Source organism: Gambusia affinis, linkage group LG23 (assembly GCF_019740435.1).
Source record: "Gambusia affinis linkage group LG23, SWU_Gaff_1.0, whole genome shotgun sequence".
Classification (NCBI taxonomy): domain Eukaryota; kingdom Metazoa; phylum Chordata; class Actinopteri; order Cyprinodontiformes; family Poeciliidae; genus Gambusia; species Gambusia affinis.
The window spans coordinates 17,157,842-17,182,470 of record NC_057890.1 but is presented as its reverse complement, the minus strand read 5'-3'; the positions used below and the strand labels follow the sequence as shown (position 1 = coordinate 17,182,470).

The 24,629-nt window shown below is 35.8% G+C and overlaps 1 protein-coding gene across 2 annotated transcripts in view; it reads right to left on the bottom strand.

Moving 5' to 3' along the window:
• Positions 1-24,629, bottom strand: part of LOC122826522 (leucine-rich repeat-containing G-protein coupled receptor 5A-like) — a 44,494-nt gene that overhangs the window by 17,696 nt on the left and 2,169 nt on the right. The window contains exons 2-6 of one of the 2 annotated variants that reach the window (XM_044108499.1): positions 11,145-11,216; positions 7,970-8,041; positions 7,810-7,881; positions 4,216-4,431; positions 2,636-2,707 (exon numbers count right to left, since the gene is read on the bottom strand). In XM_044108499.1, coding sequence (XP_043964434.1) covers positions 2,636-2,707; positions 4,216-4,431; positions 7,810-7,881; positions 7,970-8,041; positions 11,145-11,216 — 504 coding nt within the window. Of the gene's footprint in view, positions 1-2,635; positions 2,708-4,215; positions 4,432-6,419; positions 6,672-7,809; positions 7,882-7,969; positions 8,042-11,144; positions 11,217-24,629 lie in introns of those variants that run through there. The other variant, XM_044108500.1, reaches the window with a different exon arrangement.

The following is a 24,629-nucleotide window of genomic DNA, read 5'->3' as shown; positions in this document are numbered from 1 at the left end:
GTTAAAGTGAAAAATTAACAACAATAATTTGAGTTGTTTCACTTCCAATGTTTAGGTTTTATTTTCACTGTTATTCATTTATAAAGATACATTTATGCTGAATTAGCAAACTAATTATTTAGCTTAGAATTAACTATTTTGTTTGAAACTAAATATCTAGTTAGCATAAATAATTAGCACCAACCTAAACATTTAGCTTCCAGCTAAATATTTAGCTAATATTCAAATTTACTTGCAGATAACAAGAAAAGAACTACCAAAATAAAAGTTTTATCTTGCAAACTTTTATCTGAACTCCTGCTGGTTTTATTGATTCGCTTCAATTGTTGTTCTTGTTGCGTGTTTGTAATTTTCTTTTCTCTCGAAATGTAGATTGTGAGCTAACAATAAATATCTAGTTAGCTGGTAAACTATATTTTTGGTTTGGCACTAAATATGTTTTTTGTATATTAAATATTTAGCTTGCTAACTAAATATTTAGTTTGGAGCTGCATACTTTCTAACTAAACTGATAACTACATATTTAACTTGTAGCCGTTTCTTAAGGCAGCTGGCTGAACTATTTAGGGGAATCATAATAAAGGGATCTGAATGCAAATGCAAACTTTTCAGATTTATGATTTGTAGAAAAATGTGAAAATAATGCAGAGTTTTCCTTCCATGTTACAATTATTCACTAGTTTCTGTCAAATGAAATCCCAGTAGAACACACTGAATGTTGTCATGTGATGATTTTGATTTTAGTTTTGGCTTCGGTTTTTCCTTCCCAGATTCTTGAATAAATGAGTTTGTTCTTGATTTGCTGCTTCCTGAGAGACGTCTGCGTTTGGTTTCTCCTCTCAGCTGAAATCAGCCTGAGCTGAACCAACACGGCCGAATTAATTAATCCCCGTTTCCGTTTGCTTCTCCCCGTTTGTGTTTGTAGTTTTGGGTGAGCATCAGAGTGCGCCGCGGTTTATTATTGCTGATTGTACAGGTATACAGCCTCCTGACTCGCACATAAACACATGCGGCCCGTGTGTGCATAATTAAGATTAGCATAGAGGCCGGGCCACACACAGCGCACATTTCTGCTCAAGTATTTCCAGAGGAGCATTTAAACCTGAAAAATTTATGTAGACGCGCACACATTCCTCGGACGACACATAAATACACTAAATCACGCTGGTTTACATCCTGGCTGGTTTACAGTTATTTTCTGTAAATACGCCTCACAATAAGTAATTATGTGATTTGGGAAAGAAAAACACATGGCTGGCGATATAAATCAGTGAATTATTTGTCTGATTTACTGATTTATTTTTGTTTTTCATCATCAAGGCCGTTGCTGTTCTGTGTTTGATGACAACAAGAAGCCAACTGGGCTGGAGACGGTTTTGGTGGCCTTTCCAGAAAGAACTAAATATTTTAATACTGCAAATTTATTAGTATAAACTCTTTTATTGTTGGTTAGATATGTTAACTAGCCAAAAACTCAATATTTTCCCAAAGAAATCAGTTATAATTTCATAATTTTCAAATTGTTGAATATTGTTTATCTTTATAAAAATCATAAAACTGTTAATTAGTTTTAACCATTTCATGCAACAGCTCATTCACTAAAAGGTATTTATTTAATGCAAAATATAAAGCCAAGATGTGAACAAATAACTTTTCTTTTGATTAGGATTTGAATCATAGTTTTGGTGAAATTATAATATTTGAGGAAATGTAAGGAAACTTTTAAAATCCTAAACAAAAAGGAACATTTAATCTAATTTACACTCCATTATCTTGTAACAAATTATTAGGTACTTTTCACCTAAAGTTGTTTTTAATTCAGACAGACTTCATCTGTTCCTGATCGGAAATAATAATTTTTCATTCGATTTTTCTTTTACCTTTTTTTTTCTGGGATTAATGTCAATTTTTGTATTTTTAAATCCTGATTTTCAAATGTGGGATAATGTTGGATTCTACCACAACATATTAATCCCAATCTGGCCATGGAGGAGTCAAGTTCAGACAAAAAAAAAAAAAAACAGAAACGTTTCTAATTCAATAACACACAGTCACAAGAAAAACAAACATGTTATTTTTTAAGAAAAACTAAATAAATGTTCCATGATTAAAGGCATAAAAATATATTCTAACCTGTATTATAGCAACATCTTCAAGCTGTTACTTATAATTTGGTAAATATTTAATATTTGCATTAAGATTCAAGAGATTTTTATGACAAAATCTGAAAATGTGTTACCTTTAATATCATAAACGAATATGATATTAAAGGATTAAATTCCTTTAATCAGAGAAAAAAAATTCTTGCAAATGAATCACTTTTTGGACTTTTTACTTGAGAATATATAAAATAAATTTTAAAAATTGCTGCAATTTAGTCAGATATCTGTGTTTTAGTCTTTCACTGTTGGAAAGTTATCAGAAAATTAAATTTAGAACAATATTAGCAGCGTTAGCTCTTCACGCTGATGTTTTCTGACCAGTTCAAAGTGAATCTGTTCAGAAAGTCTCCCTGGGTCGGACATGAACCTGGAGAAAAACATTGTTTCAGAACAGAAATCTGCCTCCATGACCCCGACTTAACCTTTCTGCTGGAACTCGTCATCAGAAACAAAAAGCACAGACAGAAACTCACAGCGTCTCCAGACTGTGGAGTCCGTGGAAGCAGTTGTTGCCCATGGAGACGATCCTATTGTTGTTGAGATGCCTGCAGAGAGAGCGAGAGAAACTGATGGACTAATGAAGCGGACAAAGAATGTGTATGTGTCTGTTTAAAAGGGGCCCTGAGGCCTCTCAAGAAGGCTTTTTTTTTCTTTTGGTAATTTAATGCAAATTAGCTTCAAGCCGATTGGACAAAAGGAATGACAGCGGACTTCAATGGCGCCGCTCTGAATGCCATCGCACGGACACAAATGGGGAGTTTGCATGTTATTAAAGAGCTAACATGGACAGACAGGGACAGCGCAGATCAACAACAACACAGATATTTCTATTTGACTTGCATCAATATAGAGCATGACAACTAGAATAAAATCAAAAATCAATAGAATACTGGATAGTTAAGGGTTTATATGCTTCTATCTACATAACTTTAAGAATTTAGTCATAGATTATATAGATTCTTACAAAAAGTAAAACATTTCAGCCATTTATTTTGAATTTTGCAAAAATTAGTGCATTAAAGCAGCATTGCAAAATAAAACATACTTTAATAAGAGAAATGTGCCATTATGTTTTAAAAATTCAGGGGGAAAACATTTGTCCTGCCACTGACATTCTACAGTCACAAAGCGATGCATCAAAGCACATTCTTAGAAAGTTGTGTGGAAGGAAAAACTATTAAATGCAAGTGATGCATAACTTCAGTTTTGGCGAAGGTTCCACTTTAGCATTAGCTAAAAATGCAAGTTATCCTAAAACATGTAAACTGTTTTGCATAATTTTAACATAATTTCCATTTTGCTTTAGTGTAAAACTTAAGCTATAGGAGACTTTCTAGCACAACTTCCTTCATGATGTTTTGTTTTAGCATACAACATTAATTATTAAAATCTTGCTAACATAGAGCTTCAAATATAGCAAAGCATTTTATTTAGCATAAAACGTAAGTTATGAGAAACTTGCTAGCATAACTTCTCTTTGGCGTAAGTTCCATCTTAGCTTTAGCTAACGCTAAGATGTAGATTAAGACAAAACAGAGATTCTGTTATAAGACAACTTCTATTTAGCATACGTTTCATTTTCGCATTAATTTCATATGCGAAAATGGAAAATGTATTCTGTTTTATAATAAAACTGAATTTATGATAAATTTGCTAGTTTAGCTCAATTTATGTTAAAGTTTTGCTTTAGCATAAAGTGCAAGTTATGAACAACTTTTTAGCAGAATCGACTGACAAAAATGTTGTATTAGCATAAAACCTGAGTTATGACAAACCTGCTAATGTAACTTCCTTTAACAAACATTTTGTTTTAGCACAAAATGTAAGTTAGAATAGCATAGCTTTGTTGTAGCATTTTGGTTTTTGGCATTTTGCCCTTCTGGGCCATTAAAATGCCCATTATTAATTTTGGAGAAAATGTAACTCCATATTTAACATGAAAGAAAAACAGAAGATGTATTGCAATGGTCCAGTGTTAGTCTGAAAGTAGCTGCAACCAGAGGCCGTAAAATAAAGCGAAAATGTTCAATTTCTATTCTCTTTCTGTACGTACAGCACCACCAGGCGACCCAGCTTGCTGAAGGCGTGGTCGGGGATGTGGGCGATGTGGTTGAGGGCGAGCGTCATGGCCTGCAGGGTCGGCAGCTCTCCGAGAGCCTTCACTGGCACCTCCGTCAGAGCGTTGTCATCCAGCCAGAGGTGGCGAAGCGAGCGCAGCCCGAAAAAACAGCCAGGCGGAACGCCGGAGATGTGATTCGCATCCAGCCGGCTACGAAAAACACAAACACAACGCAGAAGGAATCAGGAAACTTCTTTTTTTGTTCCTGATGAGTGTCTGAGCAGTTTTATGTTGTTTTGTTTCCTGTGATTATCATAATATCTCAGATAAACTTTTCTTTTCATGTCCAAAGTCAAACAAGAGGCGTCACGTAAAGTGGCGTCACAAACAAACAGAAAACCTTCTTAAGCCCTGCTAGAAGAGGTTTGTGTTCACCAAATAAAAAGCTTTGCTAAATCTGAAGTAGTTTAAGAGGAAAATTAGGCATCAAGTGTTTGACCAGGACTGGAATGATCGGCAGCCGGTTCGAGAGCCTCTTAACCAGCCAGCAGCCTCTCCGCTCCAACTTACTGCTCAGAGTGTTTACGGAGAAACGAATTCAGCAGGAACACAAACGAAAATATATGTTTACAAACTCCAAATACGTATCCTCAGCTCTTTCCTTCCTTTAGAAACTTTTCTAATTATTTTTGTAGCATCATTACTGGAAAAGGCAAAGAATTCTGAATATTTGCGATTTCTTTCTTTCTCAATAGAAATTCTGAAAATTTTACTTATCTATTTAATTTTGAATTTATTTATATTTTAGCTAATGTTTAGACATCTGAAAGAATATTTAGTCTGAAAGAATAATCTTCTTTTCAGAGAGGCTGACAGGTGCAAATACGCAGCAAAGTGCAAAACATGCCTCAAACATGAAGAATGAAAAGAAAACACAAAAACCCCAAATGAAACAGAACACTGCAAAAAATGCTGCAACCTAAACATTAGTGCCATTGTAAATTAAAAATAGTAACACTTTCACCAAAAAAAATCAGAAAATTGTTGAGTTTAATCTTAAAACTTTTCTACAAAAACCTTGAATTGTCAAAATGTTGAAAATTTTCTAGGAAAAAAATAATTTTAAGAATCTCAGAAATTATTGAGAAATAAACATATAAGGTTTTGAGTTTCAAAGGTTAAAAACTTTCAACATTTGGAAATCTCCAAGTCTTTTCAGAAGTCAAAATTTTTTAACTTTTGGAAGTTTTTTGAGTTTCAAAAGATTTTCCTACAAAATTTCTGAGATTAATCTATTAAATCTCTGAATTTGTTTGGGTGAAAATTTACTCTATTTTTTCCTTTCTACAATGAAAAAATATATTACTCCGTTGTAATATATGGCAAAAATTAGTTGTTTTTTCCTTTACATTTAATTAATTTACAGGAAAAAGCCAATTAAGATCTACCTTTAGCTACTGTAAGAAAGAGTACATTTAATTTTATTTTAAAATGTCTTATTTTTTAAAACACAGCTCTTTGCCGCTCGTGGGGTTAAGAATTCAAAAGCAAGTGTCTAAGTTTAGGTGAAGGTGCTGCAGCTTTAATTTTATAAATAATAATGTCAGTGAATGGATTGTGGTTAAGATTTGTGTACTTTTCTTTATTAATCTGGTTCTGTCTCTTAGGTTTATATAAACCCAGCAGGGCTTTCATTAGGCTGTCCTGCAGAAACATGTGGAGCGCTTTGTGTCTGAGTGTCCATCCTAACAATGACTCCTCTGTTCGGCCACAAAGAGACGAGAAGGATGGGACTTCACATAATCGTCCATCAGATAAATTAGAGACCTTAGTCCTAAAGACATCTCCATTCTTAAACCCCTTATTTGAACACACACGGCTACAGTTTCAGTATAATTACTGTGCATCATCAGGCTGAGAGTACACACTGTCTGCACTGCATACGTTATCGCATGTGTGTGTGTGGGTGTGTGTGTGTTGGGGGGGGGATCCTTTCCAACAGAGTAAAATGAGACAGGATGAGTGTGTGTGTGTGTGTGTGTGTGTGTGTGTGTGTGTGTGTGTGTGTGTGTTTGTTAGTGCAACCGGCGACCACTAGGAGGCATCAAAGATGTCGGCTTACCCAAAATATTTCAGACATACATTTCATAGATTCATTAAAATAAAAGGAACAGGATAAAGATAAGACAGATATTTACCAAGTTTCTAATTCGGACATATTTCCAAACTTGTTTGCTTGGCTGAAGTCACAAAGCGCAACAACAGTTCTTCAGAGCGCATGTTCGTAATGAGAAGCGGTTAGCATTAGCCGAGATGCTAGCGGTATTTTAAGCTCCTGACTTTTTGGCACTCAAACCGGAAGCCACTTACCAACTCAACCTTTTCCGTTTGCTCGTTTCGAGAACCAAAGAGCCAAATCTGTGAAATTTGCTAAATTTATTAATTTATTTTTGGTAATTTATGTTTTAGACTCAGTTCGAAAGTGGTGGTACATTCGTTTTTTGACTCATTAATTTTGATTTTGTAGCCAGAAATGTTTTCTATAAAAATATAGAGTTGCCTCATAAATAACGTCGACTCATTATGACGTCACAGCTAGCTAATGGCTAGTTTGTTATGAAAATGAAACAGCGTTATACATTCTGTTAAGTTTAACACTTTTAAGATTAGTAGTAAGCTTAAAACAAAAATACATTTCTATATATTCAGATATTACTAATAGTATAAATTATAGGGGAAACAAGGGTTATGTACTCTGAAAAATACACAATTATGTATTTTTAACTCATTGTTTTGAACTTGAATCAGCAGGAATGTATCTCTTTTTGAATCAATTATTTTTAGTTTTCTAATATCTACAAAGAACTGTAAAATTATTCTTAATTTTGACTTTCTATCATCTGTGTAAACCTAAATGCCTTGGTTGTCACTACCTCATTATGGAATAATTCAATTATTTTAAAATAAAATATTTATTTAGGAATAAATGTTTAACTTATTACTATAATATAAGTTTCAAAAACATTCAATTTCCCTTTAGGATCAATAAAGTACTTTTGAATTTGCATTTCTATTCTATTCCATCTTTCAGATTAATCTGCGACGTAATCTCAGAAAACATTGAAAAGTGTTTTTGATTTTCTTTTATACGTAGTTAATTTATTATATGCTAAACCAGGTCTTTGAATCTTTTAATAAAAGAATCTAGAGGCAAATTTTAATATTTGTTAACCATTTTTGTCTGGTAATTTAAATATTTATTCTTCCCAAACAACATCTCAGTATGACATAGCAGAGCGTGGCATAGCGTGCTTCTTTTCAAACAGAACTGATTCTTATACTCATTACTTGTTTCATTGCTTTTAAAAACCTGTTTTAAAATAAATAAATAGAATATAAATAGTATAGCGTACCATAGGATAGCATACCAATTCAACCCGAGGCACAAACATTAAAACGTTTCCAGGAAATAAAATCTCTTAATCAAACCATCACATAGCATAATGTACAAACTTGTTATCAAAGACAAATCATAATGTATCGGCAACTGACTCACTTTTTAAAGGATTAAATTTGAATTTATCTTACAGAGACTGAAGATTGTGAAGGTTGGTGAGTGCTTCAGCAGGAACTGATCTCAGCTGGTTGTTCTGTAGCATTCTGTAAAAGTAAAATATTCTCATAATGTTGAACTTGTAAATATTTGCAGTAATCAGAAGAGTTGCAGAGCAAACATCTGGGCGCTTACAGCACTTTGAGGTTGTAGAGGCCGCTGAACGCTCCTCTGGGGATGAAGGACAAATCATTTCCTGCTAAACGTCTGAGAGACAAAAAGAGATTCTGATGACTTGGGTTTGATTTTCTTTAAATTCTCATCATTTTATATCATAAAGAGAAAAATAAAGAGAAAATCAATGGAGACTTATTATTAAGAGAGACTGAAGCTTCAGGGCTGAAATACAAAATACTGAAAAACCAAAAGAATCACTGGATGATGAAGATGATGGAGGTTTACACCAGAACATCCAACCAATGAGCCTTCCATCCATCCATCCAACCATCCATCCATCCATCCAACCATCCATCCAACCATCCATCCATCCATCCAACCATCCATCCATCCATCCAACCATCCATCCAACCATCCATCCATTTGTTCACCCATCCATCCAACCATCCATCCATCCGTCCATCCATTTGTTAATTCATCCAACCAACCATCCATCCAACCATCCATCCATCAAATCATCCATCCATCAAGTCATCCATCCATCCATCCATTTGTTCACCCATCCATCCAACCATCCCTCCAACCATCCATCCATCCATTTGTTAATTCATCCAACCAACCATCCATCCATCCATCCATCCATCCAACCATCCATCCATCCAACCATCCATCCATCCAACCATCCATCCATCCATCCAACCATCCATCCATTTGTTCACCCATCCATCCAACCATCCATCCATCCGTCCATCCATTTGTTAATTCATCCAACCAACCATCCATCCAACCATCCATCCATCAAATCATCCATCCATCAAGTCATCCATCCATCCATCCATTTGTTCACCCATCCATCCAACCATCCCTCCAACCATCCATCCATCCATTTGTTAATTCATCCAACCAACCATCCATCCATCTATTCATCCAACCGCCCAGTTATTCATCCATCCATCGATGTTTTTCTTTCCTTTAACTGTTCTGCCCCAGTTTGTGTTGGTTTGCAGTTTGTGGTTGGAATGTGAGAAAATGTGAAACAGTTCAAGGGCATAAATACTTAAGCAAGGCACCACATCGTTAGGAGCTCTGACTTTGAGCCAAGTTCTAATTTCTGTGTTTGCAAAGTGTGCAAGAATCTCTCGGTGAGTCTCGACTTCCAAGCCCTGCGGAGTAAAAACCCGGCGGGAAAACGAATCCTCCAGGTCTGTTTGTTTTCCAGAGGCCGCGCAGAGTTCAGCCTCCCTGCGTGCCTGCGGTGTCCTATCGCCGCCGTGACGTTTCTGACGCCGCGGCGACAAATATCACACACACAGCTGGCAGCGGAGCAGAACAGCGGCCAGAGTCATGTTCAGGTCTCGGTGAGGTCAGGCCGTCTCTCCCAGCTGCCTCGCTGCTTTTTAATTTAGTCCGGTCGGGAAAAACGTTCGTACGCGACGCGGCGCTGCTGGGAGGTGAGGAGAGATGAGATTACATATCGCATCCTCCAAGATATTTGAGCTCCTCGGCCGCTCAGACACCCAAACTTCAGACATAATCCATCTCAGTCCGCCAGGCACTGACCACACATCAGATCTGATCACATAACATAACAGAAAGTGTTCAGAATTACAAAAAACTCATATTTACCACTGCTATCCAGATAACATCTGATCTGAGCCTCTGTTTTATAGCTGACCGATTTTTTTTTTTTAGTAAATTATGGATCCCTGCAGTAGCTAAAAAAAGATTTTTAACCCAGAAATCTAACTGAGTAAAAATAGACAAAAAATAACCTGAAATAGAGAGAAAATTACAGTATAACAAGCGTACAACACATTAAAGAGACAAAAATAAACACAAACACATAAACTGTGGAACAGAAAGAGAGTCGCGTGGTGAAACTGGCATCAAATAAGAACAACCAACCACTAACACATGGGAATACATGAAAAGGAACACAGAGACTGAAAACAAATTACAACTAAAATGGTCATAAAAAAGGTTCATTCTGACCAAATAAAACCACAACAAATGAGTAGAAAACAGAAGATTAGGGCCATACGGAGAAAAAACAATTACAAGGATAAAGTCAGAATAATATGACAGTAAACTAAAAGAAATACAGGAATAAAGTCCTCATACTACAAGAAAAATCATAATACTTTGAGAATAAATTAATAATATGAGGAAAAGGTCATAATATATCTAGAAAAAAGTCAAAGATAATAAATATATTTCTAAAATAATCCATTAAACTGTTTCAAAAGAATAAAAAATTTGGTTCTGCTGGATGTTTCTGGAGGTTTTCCTCTCCACTGTCACCACTGGCTTGTTGATGCTGCAGGTTAATGACTGGATGAAATCTACTGGGTTTCTTTAGGTCAGGGATGTCCAAAGTGTGGCCCGGGGGCCATTTGCAGCCCTCAGAACAATTTTAGGAGGCCGTTGATCACATTTCAAAAACAGCTTAAATTTGGTTTGCCAGGCAGTTGGCTGCAGATTCACGTTTAAAAAACATTAAATCTTAAAATGGAATTAGATAAGGTGAAATACAAAGTTTTCATTCAGGTTTTTGCTTTGAATTTAATTTATTTTAGTAAAGAAAGAGACCGAAAACATCCAAAATAAGGCAAGAGAGAGCCACATTTGGTTTTTGTTGCTTAAAATGCACAAAGAAAATAGAAAAAGATGATCAACCTGAAAAATTTAAAGGATACATTTAAGGTTTGCTGTTTTTTGTTTGGTCTGGGAAACATGCAAAAGCATTTTTATGTTTGAAATCTAAAATGACTTTTATTGTTGAGCAGGTAAAAATAAATATATATATATATTTTTTCCATTATAATTTAATAAAAAAGAAAAACGAGTAGCATCAACATGACATTTGTGGTCTAAAGGTTTAGATGCTACCATCTTAAATTGACAAGTTTTTAAAATAATTTGAATAATTAACAGAACTTAATGCACTAATTGGTAAATATAATGAGTCAGAATGGATTTATAATCGGATGGAAGCAACCTGAGATGATAAAAAATAAATTTAGACACCATATTTGACCGAAAAAACGTGAAAAAATGGAATAGAAATGCAACAGAATCACTTTAGGCAAGTTAAACTTGCTTAAATCATACATTTTCATATTAAAATTTCTGTTAATTACAGATAAAGTGGGATTATTTGTGCAGGCAGTGAATGTTTGTTAAATTTACTCACAGTTCCTCCAAGAAGTGCAGGTTAGACAAAGATCCACTGGTCATCACAGTCAGATTATTCATACTGAGATCACTGCAGAAAAAAACAAAACAAAACAGGATTATTAAAATATTTTTACACCTTATTGTTAAGATCTGCGGAAATGAATGATTAATATTCAATACGTCATGAAATATAAGCAAATAAGTCTGAATTTGAGGTTAGAATTATGCTAAAAACTGTCTGAAAGCAAACAAAAACATAAATCAGACGTATAAACAGAGCAAATGAGTCATGAATTATTAAAGCTGGCTGTGTTGAAACACTGAGGCCATTCAGCCAACGTCACGTGCAAAAACACTTCGGCCCACAACCGACACCGCTGCTGACTTTTCCATCTTTGTGAAGCCCGTCGGCTTGGCCTGGAGCCAGAAACAAGAATAAATAAATAAAAAATACGGCTCCTTCAAAGAGTCGACACACACCTGAGTGAGAAACGAGACGGGAGCAGAAATGACTGGAAACACGGAGAGAAAACAGGAAGGAGCTCAGGGGAGAAACAGGCTGAAACGTTACTCTAAAATTAAATAAAACCTGGTTTATTCTCACACAAATGTCGTATTTTCCATCTTTTTCAGCTTTGCATCGTTGGGAATCGATACACGACTTGTCTGAAAAACGTACCACGATATAAACATTTCATATCAGTCAATATCAATGATCATTGATTTGATTTTTATTTTTTCACGGAAATGCTTGTTACCCAGCAGGTTGTTGCTAGGCAACTAAAGAGCGAGTGAGTTACTTGAAGACACAAACCTATCTTAGCTGGCTAAAGCCTTTCCTCTGCCTACATCCCCCAGAATGCTGTGCGGTTCTGAATCCCAGTTCAGTGAATACTCCATTTTGTTTATCAGACATTTATCCACTGATATTGATGACGTGTCTATTGTGATTTGTGTTGTTATTGATTTATTGTCCAGCCCTTCCACTACATAGACAAATACAAGCATTGATGTTTATAGGTTATATTATCTAAAATGTCAATTTACCTGCATTAAATCTGATGTCAGAAATATTAAATAAAGTGATTTAAAAAACAGTTTAGACGGGACGCCAGGCAACACACTGAAATATGAAGATCACAATAATGTCCGGAATAATAAATAAAACTACCCAAAGCTAGAAAGATGCAGAACAATAATTGATAACAGAAGCAGAAGGAAAAGTGTTACGAAATCTAAAATGGGGGCCTTTTTGTCCTGTTGGAGCCCAGGGCCCTTGTTACCAAAGCATTGCCTCTGCTGCCAGTGAAACCAGAATTACACACATGAAATGCTCTGCATGTCAGGAATCTGATGTGACTTCACCTTTATTGACCGGTAAACACCAGAGAGAGATGATCGTTTTGCCTTTCAGAGTCAAAACAGGCTGACATCAGCAGGATTTCAGCTCCACGCTGCTGTTGTTTGTGTGCAGCCGTGACGCTCTTCCTCCTTTCTTCCCCTTATCTGACTCGTCTTTTCTCTGCTCTGTCTGATAAAATCGGCAGGTAGCGTCTCTCCGCTGAGGAGGGCTGTGGTCTGAAAGGCCGTCTCTGTCTGAAACGCTGGGAGGGCGTGTCTTCGTGTTGAATATGCTGGTTGTTAAGGATCTTTCTCAACACTCCATAAAGCCTGTTAATGTGTGTGAGCTTTACAACACTGTCCGCAGGTAGACCGCTGGCAGACAGAGAGGGTTTGTTTGGCTCTAACAGAGCTACGGCTGATTGGATTTTACTGCTGCTCAAAACAACACGCTGTGCATTAAAGCAGATTTTATTCATCCATTCATTAGCCTGTACTCATAAATTTGTGGTTATGTCGACTGAGGGCAGGATTTCAGACAGTAAGTTGTTCATTAAGCCAGAATGAGGGCTCTGTGATTTAGATGTGCTCACATGCTGGATTTGGACATAAATATTTACAGCTGTGACCCAAAAATTACACAAATACTGATTTAAAATGAAAATAATCCAAGGTTATGAATGGAAAATTAGTTTCTCTAGACATATTTAGCCTGTTGAAAGTTACAAAACTGATGCTTTTTATTTTAACAACACAGTTTATGAAAAAAAAAAACAACCTTAGTGATGAACGTCGATTGATTCTGAAAAGTGTGGCATGCTTTTGCCTTCACTCTTCTTTACTCAGAAGCCTCTAAATTAAATCCAGAGCAGATAAATTCAGATATCCAGTAAACAGAGTGCAGCTGTGTGATTTAATCTCAGCATAAATGCAGCTGTTGTAGGAGTTTTTAAATAACTCACACCCACATCATCGCTGTTATTTATGCAAAGTTTTTGGCGTTGCTATACTTGATGCTCCAGACATACGTTTTGCTGATGTTGTGGGGTTTACCTGCTTTAGCTATGCGTAGTGCTACATGATGTGAGGCTTCAGCTGCCTTGTCATTTACAGCACAAAAAGTACAAGCTAGCTAAGCATTTCAAACTAAACATTTAGCTTGTTTAACATCCAGTTGGGAGCTAAATGTTTAGTGTAACAAAATATATAGCTTGCTAAAAAGCTATATTAGCTTCCAAGCTAATATATATATATATATATATATATATATATATATATATATATATATATATATATATATATATATATATATATATATATATATATATATATAAGCTATATTTAGCTCACTAGCTAAATATTTAATGTGAAGTTAAATATTTAGCTTGTTTAGTTCTTTAACCTAACTATTTAGCTTTCTAAATAAATATTTAGTTTGTTATCTAAACATTACTTTCAAGCTAAATATTTAGCTTCCTAAAAATCTTTAACCTGATAAATGTTTAGCTAGGTAACCAAATATTTTTAACTTAATATTTGGTTTTCTAACTAAACTTTTATTTTTAAGCTTAGTAAGCTAAATACTTAGCTTGCTAACAAAACATTTAGTTCAGAGCTTAATATTTAGTTGTGTCAGTAATTAGCCTGCAAGGTGAATATTTACTTTAAAGCTAAATATTTTGCCTGTTAACTAGATATTTAGTTTGAAAGTGAGGTATTATTAACTGAATGAATGACACTGTGAAATTATGACTAAAAATAGTGTAGCAAACTGTACTAACCCGTACCGAACACCTCAGTAGAAACGAGGTAGAAACGTAACTGAGGTGTGAAATTTCTGAAAATTTGCCATGAAGATTCACTTACAAGTGAATAGATTTATGAAAGACTAACAAAAGGTAAATTTTACCTCATTTAAGTTGACTAAATAAGTCTGAAAAATGCCATTCGAATGTTACCACAAACTATCGTTTAGTTTACATGTACGGCCGTTAGAGGAGATCATAATATGGAAACTTTTCTCTCCAGATGGGAACTTGAAGTCTCCTAATATCTCAAAAATCGTCTGTTTACGTTCTGAATCCTGAACCGCCGCCACAGAGACGGTGCCAACAGTGTTTTGATTCCTTTCAGTCGTGACATGAGGGACTGAGAACGCTGCAACAATGACGACACGACGATGGTGGTAGTTCACAAGACCAACCCGACTGAACCTGCTGGGAGAAACGGTTCTGTCACATGACTTCATACGGGGGGAACAACGGCCCAGTGGTTCTGGTTTTCAGGACATCTTACGGGTTGGTCAGCATTTTGATTCTGCTTGTGACGAGAAGAACAAATCTGTTATTTTTATGTGTCAGAACGGCCAGACATAAATCTGGTTAATCTGAACTTAAATAATCAAATATAATTAATCTTTTATTTTTAAAAACTTTTGACTTATAGAAAGAAATTCTGAGTATTTTAAACAAATATTGCTGGACAATAAATTGTCCCAGAATTTATTGCATTAAACAATAATATTGTTTTGAAACCATTTTAACGGTGTAATAACTCTCAAAGATTAATGAACTCTAAATTTGAATAACATTTAACACAGGAACTAGAAGAAATTTTAAATATGACAGAAACAACAAATAAAATAAATTATGAAATCTCTAAACAAAATTAAGGGTCAGGTTGAGATAAATTCACCAGACTGAAGACTTTCTTCATCCAATTTTTGGTAAAAACTGGATAGAAAAACTATATAAAATGTGAGGAAAAATAAACCAGTTTTTACAGTTAAAGCCACATTAAAATATTTAATAACTTAACCTTTCACTTAGGCTTTTTGCAACTATTTGTCCCTGTTTTGATGACTAGAACAACAAAGATTATAAACGAAGCTGCCATTTTGTAATCTGATGTCTCCTGTTTATAGATCACATGGATCCTGAGGCATTTATTAACTTTTTTTAATCTTTTGAGTCTCAGTTCGAGCAACAGATCCAAGTCTGGGACTTTAAGATGTTTTTGATGATTAAAATTTTTGAAGAAGCTTTTAATGCTTGTTTGTTTTTGTCTTTTGATTGTGAAGCTGTTGGCCTTTTTGCATCTCCTCAGGCTCAAACTGATGGATATCAAATGGTTCTTCAAATGTCACAGGCAGCAGAAAGACAACTCTAGAGAAAGAAGAGAAAGAGGCGTAGTGGGACAGTGAGGCCTCTCTTTCTGTTTTTGTCCTCTTTCGTTTCTTCTTTCAGTGTTTTGGGAGGCGGGTCAGCAGGGGGCCTCCTGGGGCAACAAAACATGTGGGGGTTTATTCATCCCCTGGTTAGTCAGATCAGTGTGAAGAAGACAAACAGCAGCTCTGTCAGGTCCATTTCTCTGAAGGAAACCCAAAGCTCCTCAGGTCTGAGGACTCATTTAGGAACCGGATCATCTTTAGGTGAGTCTGGTCAGGGATTTAAGGAGGTCTGGAAAAGCGAGACAGATGTCACCAGCAGACACAGGGGAAGTGACGGGTGTGTCCCGTCAGCCCGCAACCACCAAAAAGAAAAAAAAAATCTCATAAACAAGGGAATCCGAACGGGGTTCACTGAAAGAAACTGAAATTAGCCGTTCTGTTGTTCAGAGTACTGAACCGTCCAGGCGAGTTAATCCAGCAGGCTGAACGAAGACCCATATGAACTTAATGTCTACATCAGCATCCAGCTTCAGCGAGATCAGGCCTGAAATGTTTGGCTTTTCATCAAAATACTGGCATATTTTGACATTCAGAGACACATAAAGACAATTACAAAGTCGGGCTTCCATCACCTGAACATTTGAACAACATCTAGAGAAACTCATCCATGTGTTTATCATCAGTCGCACTGATTCCTGCATCAGAGGCTTCAATCAGGCAACAGCTTAGCACCACAGTACATAAAACATATCCTGTTGTCATAGCAACCCCCCAGACCTCTCAGGTCTTCTGGTTCTGGTTCTGCTCTGCTTCCAGAACCAGAACCAAACGAGGAGAAGCAGCTTTCAGCTTCTATGCACCACAAATCTGGAACAAACTTCCAGAAAGCTGTAAAACAGCTGAAACACTGACTTCCTTTAAATCCAGACTAAAAACCCACCCGGTCAGCGTTAGTGGAACATTAACCAACGTTTTGATTTGTAAATGACGACACTTGGAAAAACATAATGTCTCAAATGATGATTTTTTGTTTTAAATCACTTTGAACTGCCTTGTTGCTGAAATACAAATAAAATTTAATTCGATTTTAGTGATTCTGATGAAGACATTTCAAGAAATATAGTTTCTGTTTTATGTTCTCATCTTATTTGTTTTTATCACTTTGAATTAATTGTTGCTGAAATGAGCTGAAAAATGAACTTAATCAAATTTGATCACTGCTGGTTCTTGTTACATAAAACATGAAATATTGACATAAAATGTTTTAGGTCAGCATAAAATCTGATTTTATGTTAACATAAAGTCAGATTGGTGTTGAGTTTTTGCAGTGTATAAACGGGATGAGTTTCTGTCCTGCTGTGATCATGATTATGATCTTCACCCTGATTATAAACAAAGCTGCCATTTAGTATCAGATTTATGTGTCACATTGCTCCTCAGGCATTTATTATTCCTACTTTTTCATGTTTTTCTCTTTTTAGGTTACAAATCCAAGTTGTGGACATTAAAAATATCTAAGTTTGATCATTTTTCAGTTTAAAATAATGAAAAGCACTAAAACATTCTGCAGGAGAAAGATTAAAATATTTACAAACAATCATAAACAAGCAAAGGCAGACGTGAGCCGCTCCTTAAACCTGGCTAAAAAGTGTTTTCAAAATAAAACAGACTCACATCTCGCCCTTGTTGAGAGCAACCTTTAACTATTTCAAAAAAATATTTAAAAAACAAACAAACATTTGATCCAAAACATTTTTGAAGTTTTGTATTTTTCTTGTGTTATCTTTTCATCTGCTCTGGATTTACGATGATGCAGAAAGATGAATTTGAACATTTTGTTAAAATATTGAGTATTTAGTTAATTTTAAAAGTAAAATAAATAAAATACGTCTCATTTTTAATTTAGAAAATGAGACATTTTTTCTTCAGAAGTGTATACAATATTTGCATTTAGTGCCAAAAGTGTCAGGTTGACGCCTCAACAATAAACGAAACAGACTAAGAAGTCATTCTGAGGGCCGCAAACGGCCCACACACCCCACTTTGAACACCCTTCCTGTTTTACTTTCAGCGTTTTTCTCCCCCATGTGAAAAACATTCTTATCCAGTGACGCTCCTTGTTGAAGGATTAATTTGGTGGATTTCTGAGTGATGGAGGAGAAACGGTTTCCTCCTGTCCCGTTGCTATGGTGACAGCAGAAACAGGAAGTGGTTTTATCCAGGTGATCTGAAATGTTTCATCATTTATCAAACAAAAAACCGTCTTCTTTTAAATGTTTTGCATTTTTCTACGGAAGATTTCACAAATAAAAAACTCTGTCACGATAACAAATTTTAGATGACAATATGTTGTCCCGGAAATTATTGCAATAAACGATAATATTGTTGTTTTGACACCATTTTCAACCAACATAAAGAATAATGAAACGAGTTCTGCCACTCAGAGACTGAAAACTAAATTTGGTACGTAACACTGGAACTGGAAGACATTTAAACTAAAAACAAAACAACCAAAAACATTAAGGAAAAAGGAAATAATATCCACAATGACCATAAATCACAGATTATGATCTCAATATAAACGGAGTTGACTTTCAAAAAATATTAGTGATCAGATCAGGAATTGCATTAGGCTCAATTAATCGAATAAAAAATTGGGCAAATTCTACAGATTTTTCTTTAATTGCTTAAGTCATTTACAGAATATTTATAATACATTAAAAGATGCAAAAACAGTTAAAGTCCTATTTTAAATCAGAAATTAACATTTTAGTGCTTAAAGCAAATAGTATTCATTTAGGGAAAGTGAATCCGTTCAAATTAAAACTATCCCAACTGAGGAGTTTGGGGTGAAACATATTTTCAAAGGTTTTGTCATTAATCCAAAGTGTGTAATAAATGTTTAATTTGTACCGTTTTGGCTTAATTAACTAAATTAGTTGACAATTATTTCATAAACCAATTGATCACAATTAATCTTTTAAACTGTAAACACAACATTAAAACATGTTCTGTACGCTCCACTCAGAGATTAATCGATTTCTAAATCAGTTGGCGATTAATCACAAATAATCCAACTAATTGTTTCAGCCTTAAACACGACACTGAAAACAAAACTTAAATTCATGCCATTCCCAGCTTCCCAAACCTTTGTATATTAGTAAATTTGCCACATTTGATCTCATATCTCCAATAATCAGTGGACTGAATCTCCCGCTTCCAGAAGGTTTGTCAGCTTGACCTCTCTCATGACCTCTGAAGAAGACGGATCTACATCTGTGATGTCATGCTGCAGATACCTGTGTGAGTGTTTGCTGGACCGTAGAAAACATTCAAGACGTTTCGGCTCGCGTTGTGGAAAAGCACGAACCTAAAGTGAGGTAGCCGCGTCTGAATGGTCCGACCTCAGGAAGTCCAACATGGCTGCCAAAGGGGGCGTGGCAGCAGAATCCTTCATATGCACATGGGTTCATTCATCACGGCCAGGCTAAATGCATTCCTGTCAGTCAGAGGGGAGAAAGGAGACTCGCAGGCCCATTCACGCTTCAGGCAGCGCTGCTTAGGCATGCAGCTAGAGCGCGCACATAAAGGCGTTGACAGATGGCAGCATTCACTCTGATGGCGGTCAGACAGGCAGAAGGCTGGAGGCTGTTAGCTGTGACGTCTGATATCGGTTACTCTTTACTGAGAAGGTTGTAAAAGTTCGGGTTGAAATGCAGAATCTCTGCTCTTCCAGCTGGTTGGTTTGCTGATTACTAGACAGCTGAAAGAAATTGGTTGATTCGACATAAAGTCGTGATCCGAGGTGCCGCTGTGACGCCAGCGATGCATTTTCACGTCTTCAAACACGTTTTCATATCAGAAAAAGACAACTTGTGTATCAGAACACAGGACTTTGTTTGTCAAAACAACCAGATGCGTGAAGACCTGTTTCCTTTTTTGTTAAAATTATTAATTTAGCTTGACTACTCATATTCCTTGGAAAGCAAAAACCATCTAAATTAAGAGAGCACATGTGTGTTTCATACCGGGTAGTCAGTTCAATTTGAGACAAAAACATTTGTTACATTTTCAGCTGCTGTGGTTCTCTTTCTCACTTCAAATCAACCAAATCCTTTGAAAAACCTGTTCCCCTCCTGTCCTGTGGGGGCGCTGCACCAAGAACTATTGAAGGAAACAACACAAAAACATCTGAAGAAAACACTGAGTGCAACTTCCTTCCTCTTTCTTCCACAAAAGTGGAGTAGAGTCAGAATTCGGCTGTTTAAGGATTTCTTTTGTTTTTAGTGAAGGGTCATGACACGTTTCTCCTGCTAGCGCTAGGCTAGCACATTTGTTTTGGTTGCATTTACCCAGAATGCCCTACTTCCTATAGCCCACTTCCTGCTTTTGAAGAGGTCTCCGGTTCGCTTGGCATCCACATAAGCATTTGAACCGAACCAGAGTTCTCTTCAACCAGACCAAATTTTGTAGGCGGAGCGAAGTTTAAAGTTTTGGTCCGATTAGCATTCACACCTCCACAAACGAACCAAACGAACCGAATTTTCTAGGCAGATGGACTGGAGTTCGACGAGGAATACTACTCAAGTCTCTCATTTAATTTAAAAAGCTCAACAAGATTTTAAGCTTCAATTTTCACCAGCTCATATTTAGCACAATCAAGGTTGCTAGGCAACAGGACAAACGCTAAGAGGCAACAAATCTGAAGGACTTGAGCTATATTGAATGTGTGATTCGATAACTGAACCTAAGGAAGCTGAACCTGCATACGGGTCTAGGGTTAAAAAAAAAAGGCTTCTAAATTCTGCAGACCCCACACATGCTGGACACAACCTGCTGAGTGTTTTATTTACTTCAGGTCAGTTCATCAGGTGCTTTCTGATGAACACCTTACAGACGGAGTTATTAGCTACCCTGGTGTTTAACAAAATAAGCAAATCTGCATGATCACAACCTGATTTTTATTTTCCTTGACGTATCGCAGGAGAAAAAGTTGATGGAAGTGGCAAAATTCAAAATAATTTTCTCAGAGTCAAAACATTTAACAAGTTCTGACGGAGCCAACTTTCCAATTCACTGGTGGGTCGGTGACCAGAGGCACGAAACTCTGGAAGATTTTTAAGTCCAAACTTTAGACATTGAGGAAAACCATCCAAGTTTTTAAATGCGTCCATGCTAGTTTACAACTTCTACTTCCTGTTTACGTCGCGTTAACATCTTGCCAATTAATAGATGGAAACACACCAGGTTTGCAATTTTTGCGACATTTTAAAAGAACTATTCAAATTTTCTTTATTTTTTTCTTCTTCACTCAAAATTAACATAATAATTGAATGGATGTATAGTTACTGTTTTTTTAGCATAATGAAACTCAACTAATTATTAAAGTTACTTTTCAAGGAGGGATTAAATACATTTAGACGGCATAATCTGTTAAAGGTGACAAGCTTGTGTGAAATCATCAAATTACTGCAAAAAGCTGCTAGTTTGTACATTTTATCAACAAACTTAATCTGCCTGAATACGTTTAGTCGCAACTTGACATGCAGACAAGCTCAAATTTATTTTATGTTACAGATATTATATTTTCAGCTTGAATTCTACGATAACCAGCACAGAGCAGATCTAAAAGTCTAATTTATTCAGTAAAAACAGGCGTTCCTCTTGGACAACTTTACGGCTGGTTGGAATGCATACTTTAAAAATTGAGCTTTGCTCTTAAAGGAACTCCTTGATGTTTTTGTTGCATTCAGCTCCTGATTGCAGCTCTAATAAAGACCCCAAAAGCCTTTGATCGACTGTCGGTGCGTGTTTTTGTGCGTCCATCTGCCCTCCACAGACAAACCCAGAGGAGCACACACACACACACACACACGGCTGCGCTGAATAGAAGTGAGTTTTCTTTAATGAGAGTGAAATTTAAATCCAAGACATTGTTCGGTTTTCGGGCAGCAGCCAAGAAAAGCAGGTTCCCCTTCCTCACAAACACAAGCATTACTCAGTGACGTAATGCTTCACCGGAGCGCAGACATGTGTTGTATCAAAGCCAGTCACCTGCTGGGAGGCGAAATACATTTCAATTAGTTTTATTGTTTGGCCTCTACAAGAATTTACACTCGACTAGAAACAATAAAAGTTCACTACAGTTGTTAAACGACCGCACCAAAACCTGGAAGCTCTTTCAGAACCCCAGAGATCCCAGGCAGACATCTGACACCTTTCAGGAAACCCAAAGCCTGACACTTAAACAGCGCTCAGGTCCTCAGACGTCTTTCACAACCGCGAGAACTTATTTACGCCAGTTTAACCCCATTCACCCCACAATTTCCCTCAATGGGACGTTTATTTAACACCTAGAACTTTTTAGAAACTCTTGGATACAATCAGAGCTCTTCAAAAAAACTTTTAAAAAATCCTTGGAAACTTTCCAAAAGCCATAAAACAAGTTGCACTCGGACTCATTCAAATCATTGAACTTCTGAAAAGCTTGACCTTTAGCAATCCCAGAAATAAACCCGTTACAGAACCAGTTAAATCTTAAAATATTCAAGGAATTTATTGAATAGTTGCTAAACTTTCAAGTAAAAAACAATTACCTACCTACAGATTTCTAAAGACTGTAAATACATATTGAAAACAATCCAACCATCTAAATTTAGTTAAAAAAATAAACATTTTGAAATATGTGAATCCCAAACATTTTCCAAAAATTTCCAGAGCATTTTTATGTTCTCTAGATTATATTTAAAGTGTTTTTCTTTATTTCTGCTTAATTAGTCATTTAATTAGTTCTTCACGTAATGACTTCAGTAATTTTATGTAGATTTGTTTTCCCCCATGCTGTTCTAATAACTAAGAGCTGCTGACGTTTGGCATTAGAGTTTTTCAAGGCTTTTTATTAGTGATTTTATGTTTGAAGGTCCAGTTGGCCGCATCCAATTTAGGACAAAAACTGCAACATTTCTTACATTTTCAGCTGCTGTGGTTTTTTATCACTTAACTGAGTCAAACCAGCCAAACCCTTTAAAAAACCTGTTCCCCTCCTGGCCTGTGGGGGCGCTGCACCAAGAACCACTGAAGGAAACAAGAGAAAAACCTCTGAAGACGAAATGCAAACAAAAATGGAGAGGTGCCAGATCTTAGCGATTGCAGGATTTCTCTTTTGTCTTTGGTAAAAGATAACAAGACATTTCTTCTGCTTGTGCTAGACTCACATGTTTGCTTTAGTTGTATTTACCCAGAATGCCCTGCACTGTAGTCTGCTTCCTGCTTTTGGAGCGGTCTCTGGTCCGCTTGGCATTCATATATGCATTCGAACTGCACCAGAGTTCAATTCAACTGAACTGAAGCCGAGGTTTGTAGGTGGACCAAAGTTTGATTTTTTGGTCCGATTGCATATTCACAACTCCCCAAATTAACAGGACTTTTAGAAATTTCTGAAATTTGTAAAAAAAATTTACTTTTAGAGCTCAGACATTTCCAAGTTTTTTCTATAAAACATTATCAGATTAAGTAAAAAATTTCTGGGGGGTTTTCCGTCTTTTTTTTATTATTATTATTTTGGGGTTCAGAAGAAATTTTTTCTGAAAAATTTCTGAAATAAATCTAAAGATTTGAGTTTTTCATATACTTGTTGCTCAAAGGGACAAACAACTTACAGTTTATCTGCTGTCTTCAGTGGCTTTGCTAACTACCCTTAGCATTCACAACATGCCGTGCTAGCTGCAGCAAAGCAGAAAGCAATGGTGATTGGCAGCGTTAAGACCCGCCTCCTGGTTCTGATTGGTCACAGCATGATGACAGTTTGAACAAATATGAAAAAAAAAACATTTTTCATAAAAGTTACAAACTGCAGCTTCATTTGGAACGTATTTTGATGTTAAATTAAAATTCTTAAAAGAAATTTATGAATGATAAACATACGATAATGCCCACCGTTACCCAGCATTGGGTAGTAACTAGTTACATTACTTTTTTGGGGGAAAATAATAATAATAATAATAATAATACTTTTAGGACCATTTTTTTCTTCTCTGTACTTTTTACTTTAACTTGAGTAACTTTATTGTGAAGTATTGCTGCTCTTATTTGAAAACAATTTCTACATTTTCTACCCATTGTGAGTTTGAGTAATTTCTTGGACGGGTATTTTTACTTTTACTATGTAAAACTATGTTGAAGTTGTTCTACTCTTATTTTAGTGTAACGTGTACTCGCCTGTGCAGGTGGTCATAATCTTAAGCCTGATTGAAAGAAACGTGGAACTAAAACCCAGAACCTCTTGATGAGGAAACATCAGAGCAGCGGTGGGTATTAGTTACATTTACTCGAGTAACGTTTTGGAAAAAATTTACTTTTTATGTACATTTTTTTTTACTGCACTGTGCTTTTTAGTGTTACTTTATTAAAATTTATGGATTTTCTACCCACTGAATGAAAAACAAAGATTTTTAAACCAGAAATTCACCAGACAGACCTGCAGCTTTTGTTAAAAATTAATTTTATTTTTAATTAAACAAATCTAATTTGGAAAATATTTTACTTTAGTCTCATTTTGTCATTTTTTTGTTATTTATATGATTTATTGTTATTTTTATCCTTAAAATACCAAAACTTCCACTTAACTTTATTTTTTCGTCTGTCTGATGATGTAATTTTTAAACATTAAATGATTTATCATTTGACCAGTAACTCAGTTCTTGAGTAAACTTTTTACCAAATAATTTTTTACTCTAACTTGAGTAATTTCTTGGTTCCAGAGCCGGCCCAATGCAATGCGAGTAAAGCAGATGCTTAGGACCTCCACGCCTCTAGGGGACCCACAAGAGCACCGGGCCAGCATAATAACTTCTTTAACAACTTTAATTAATACAAATGAGATACTATTACACATGGAAAAATTCTATTTTATTTTTGTAGTTGGTATACAAATAATAGGTTAAACTCTTCCTGCTGTTGTTCCATTGCCTACGATGGAAAAATTTAAGATAT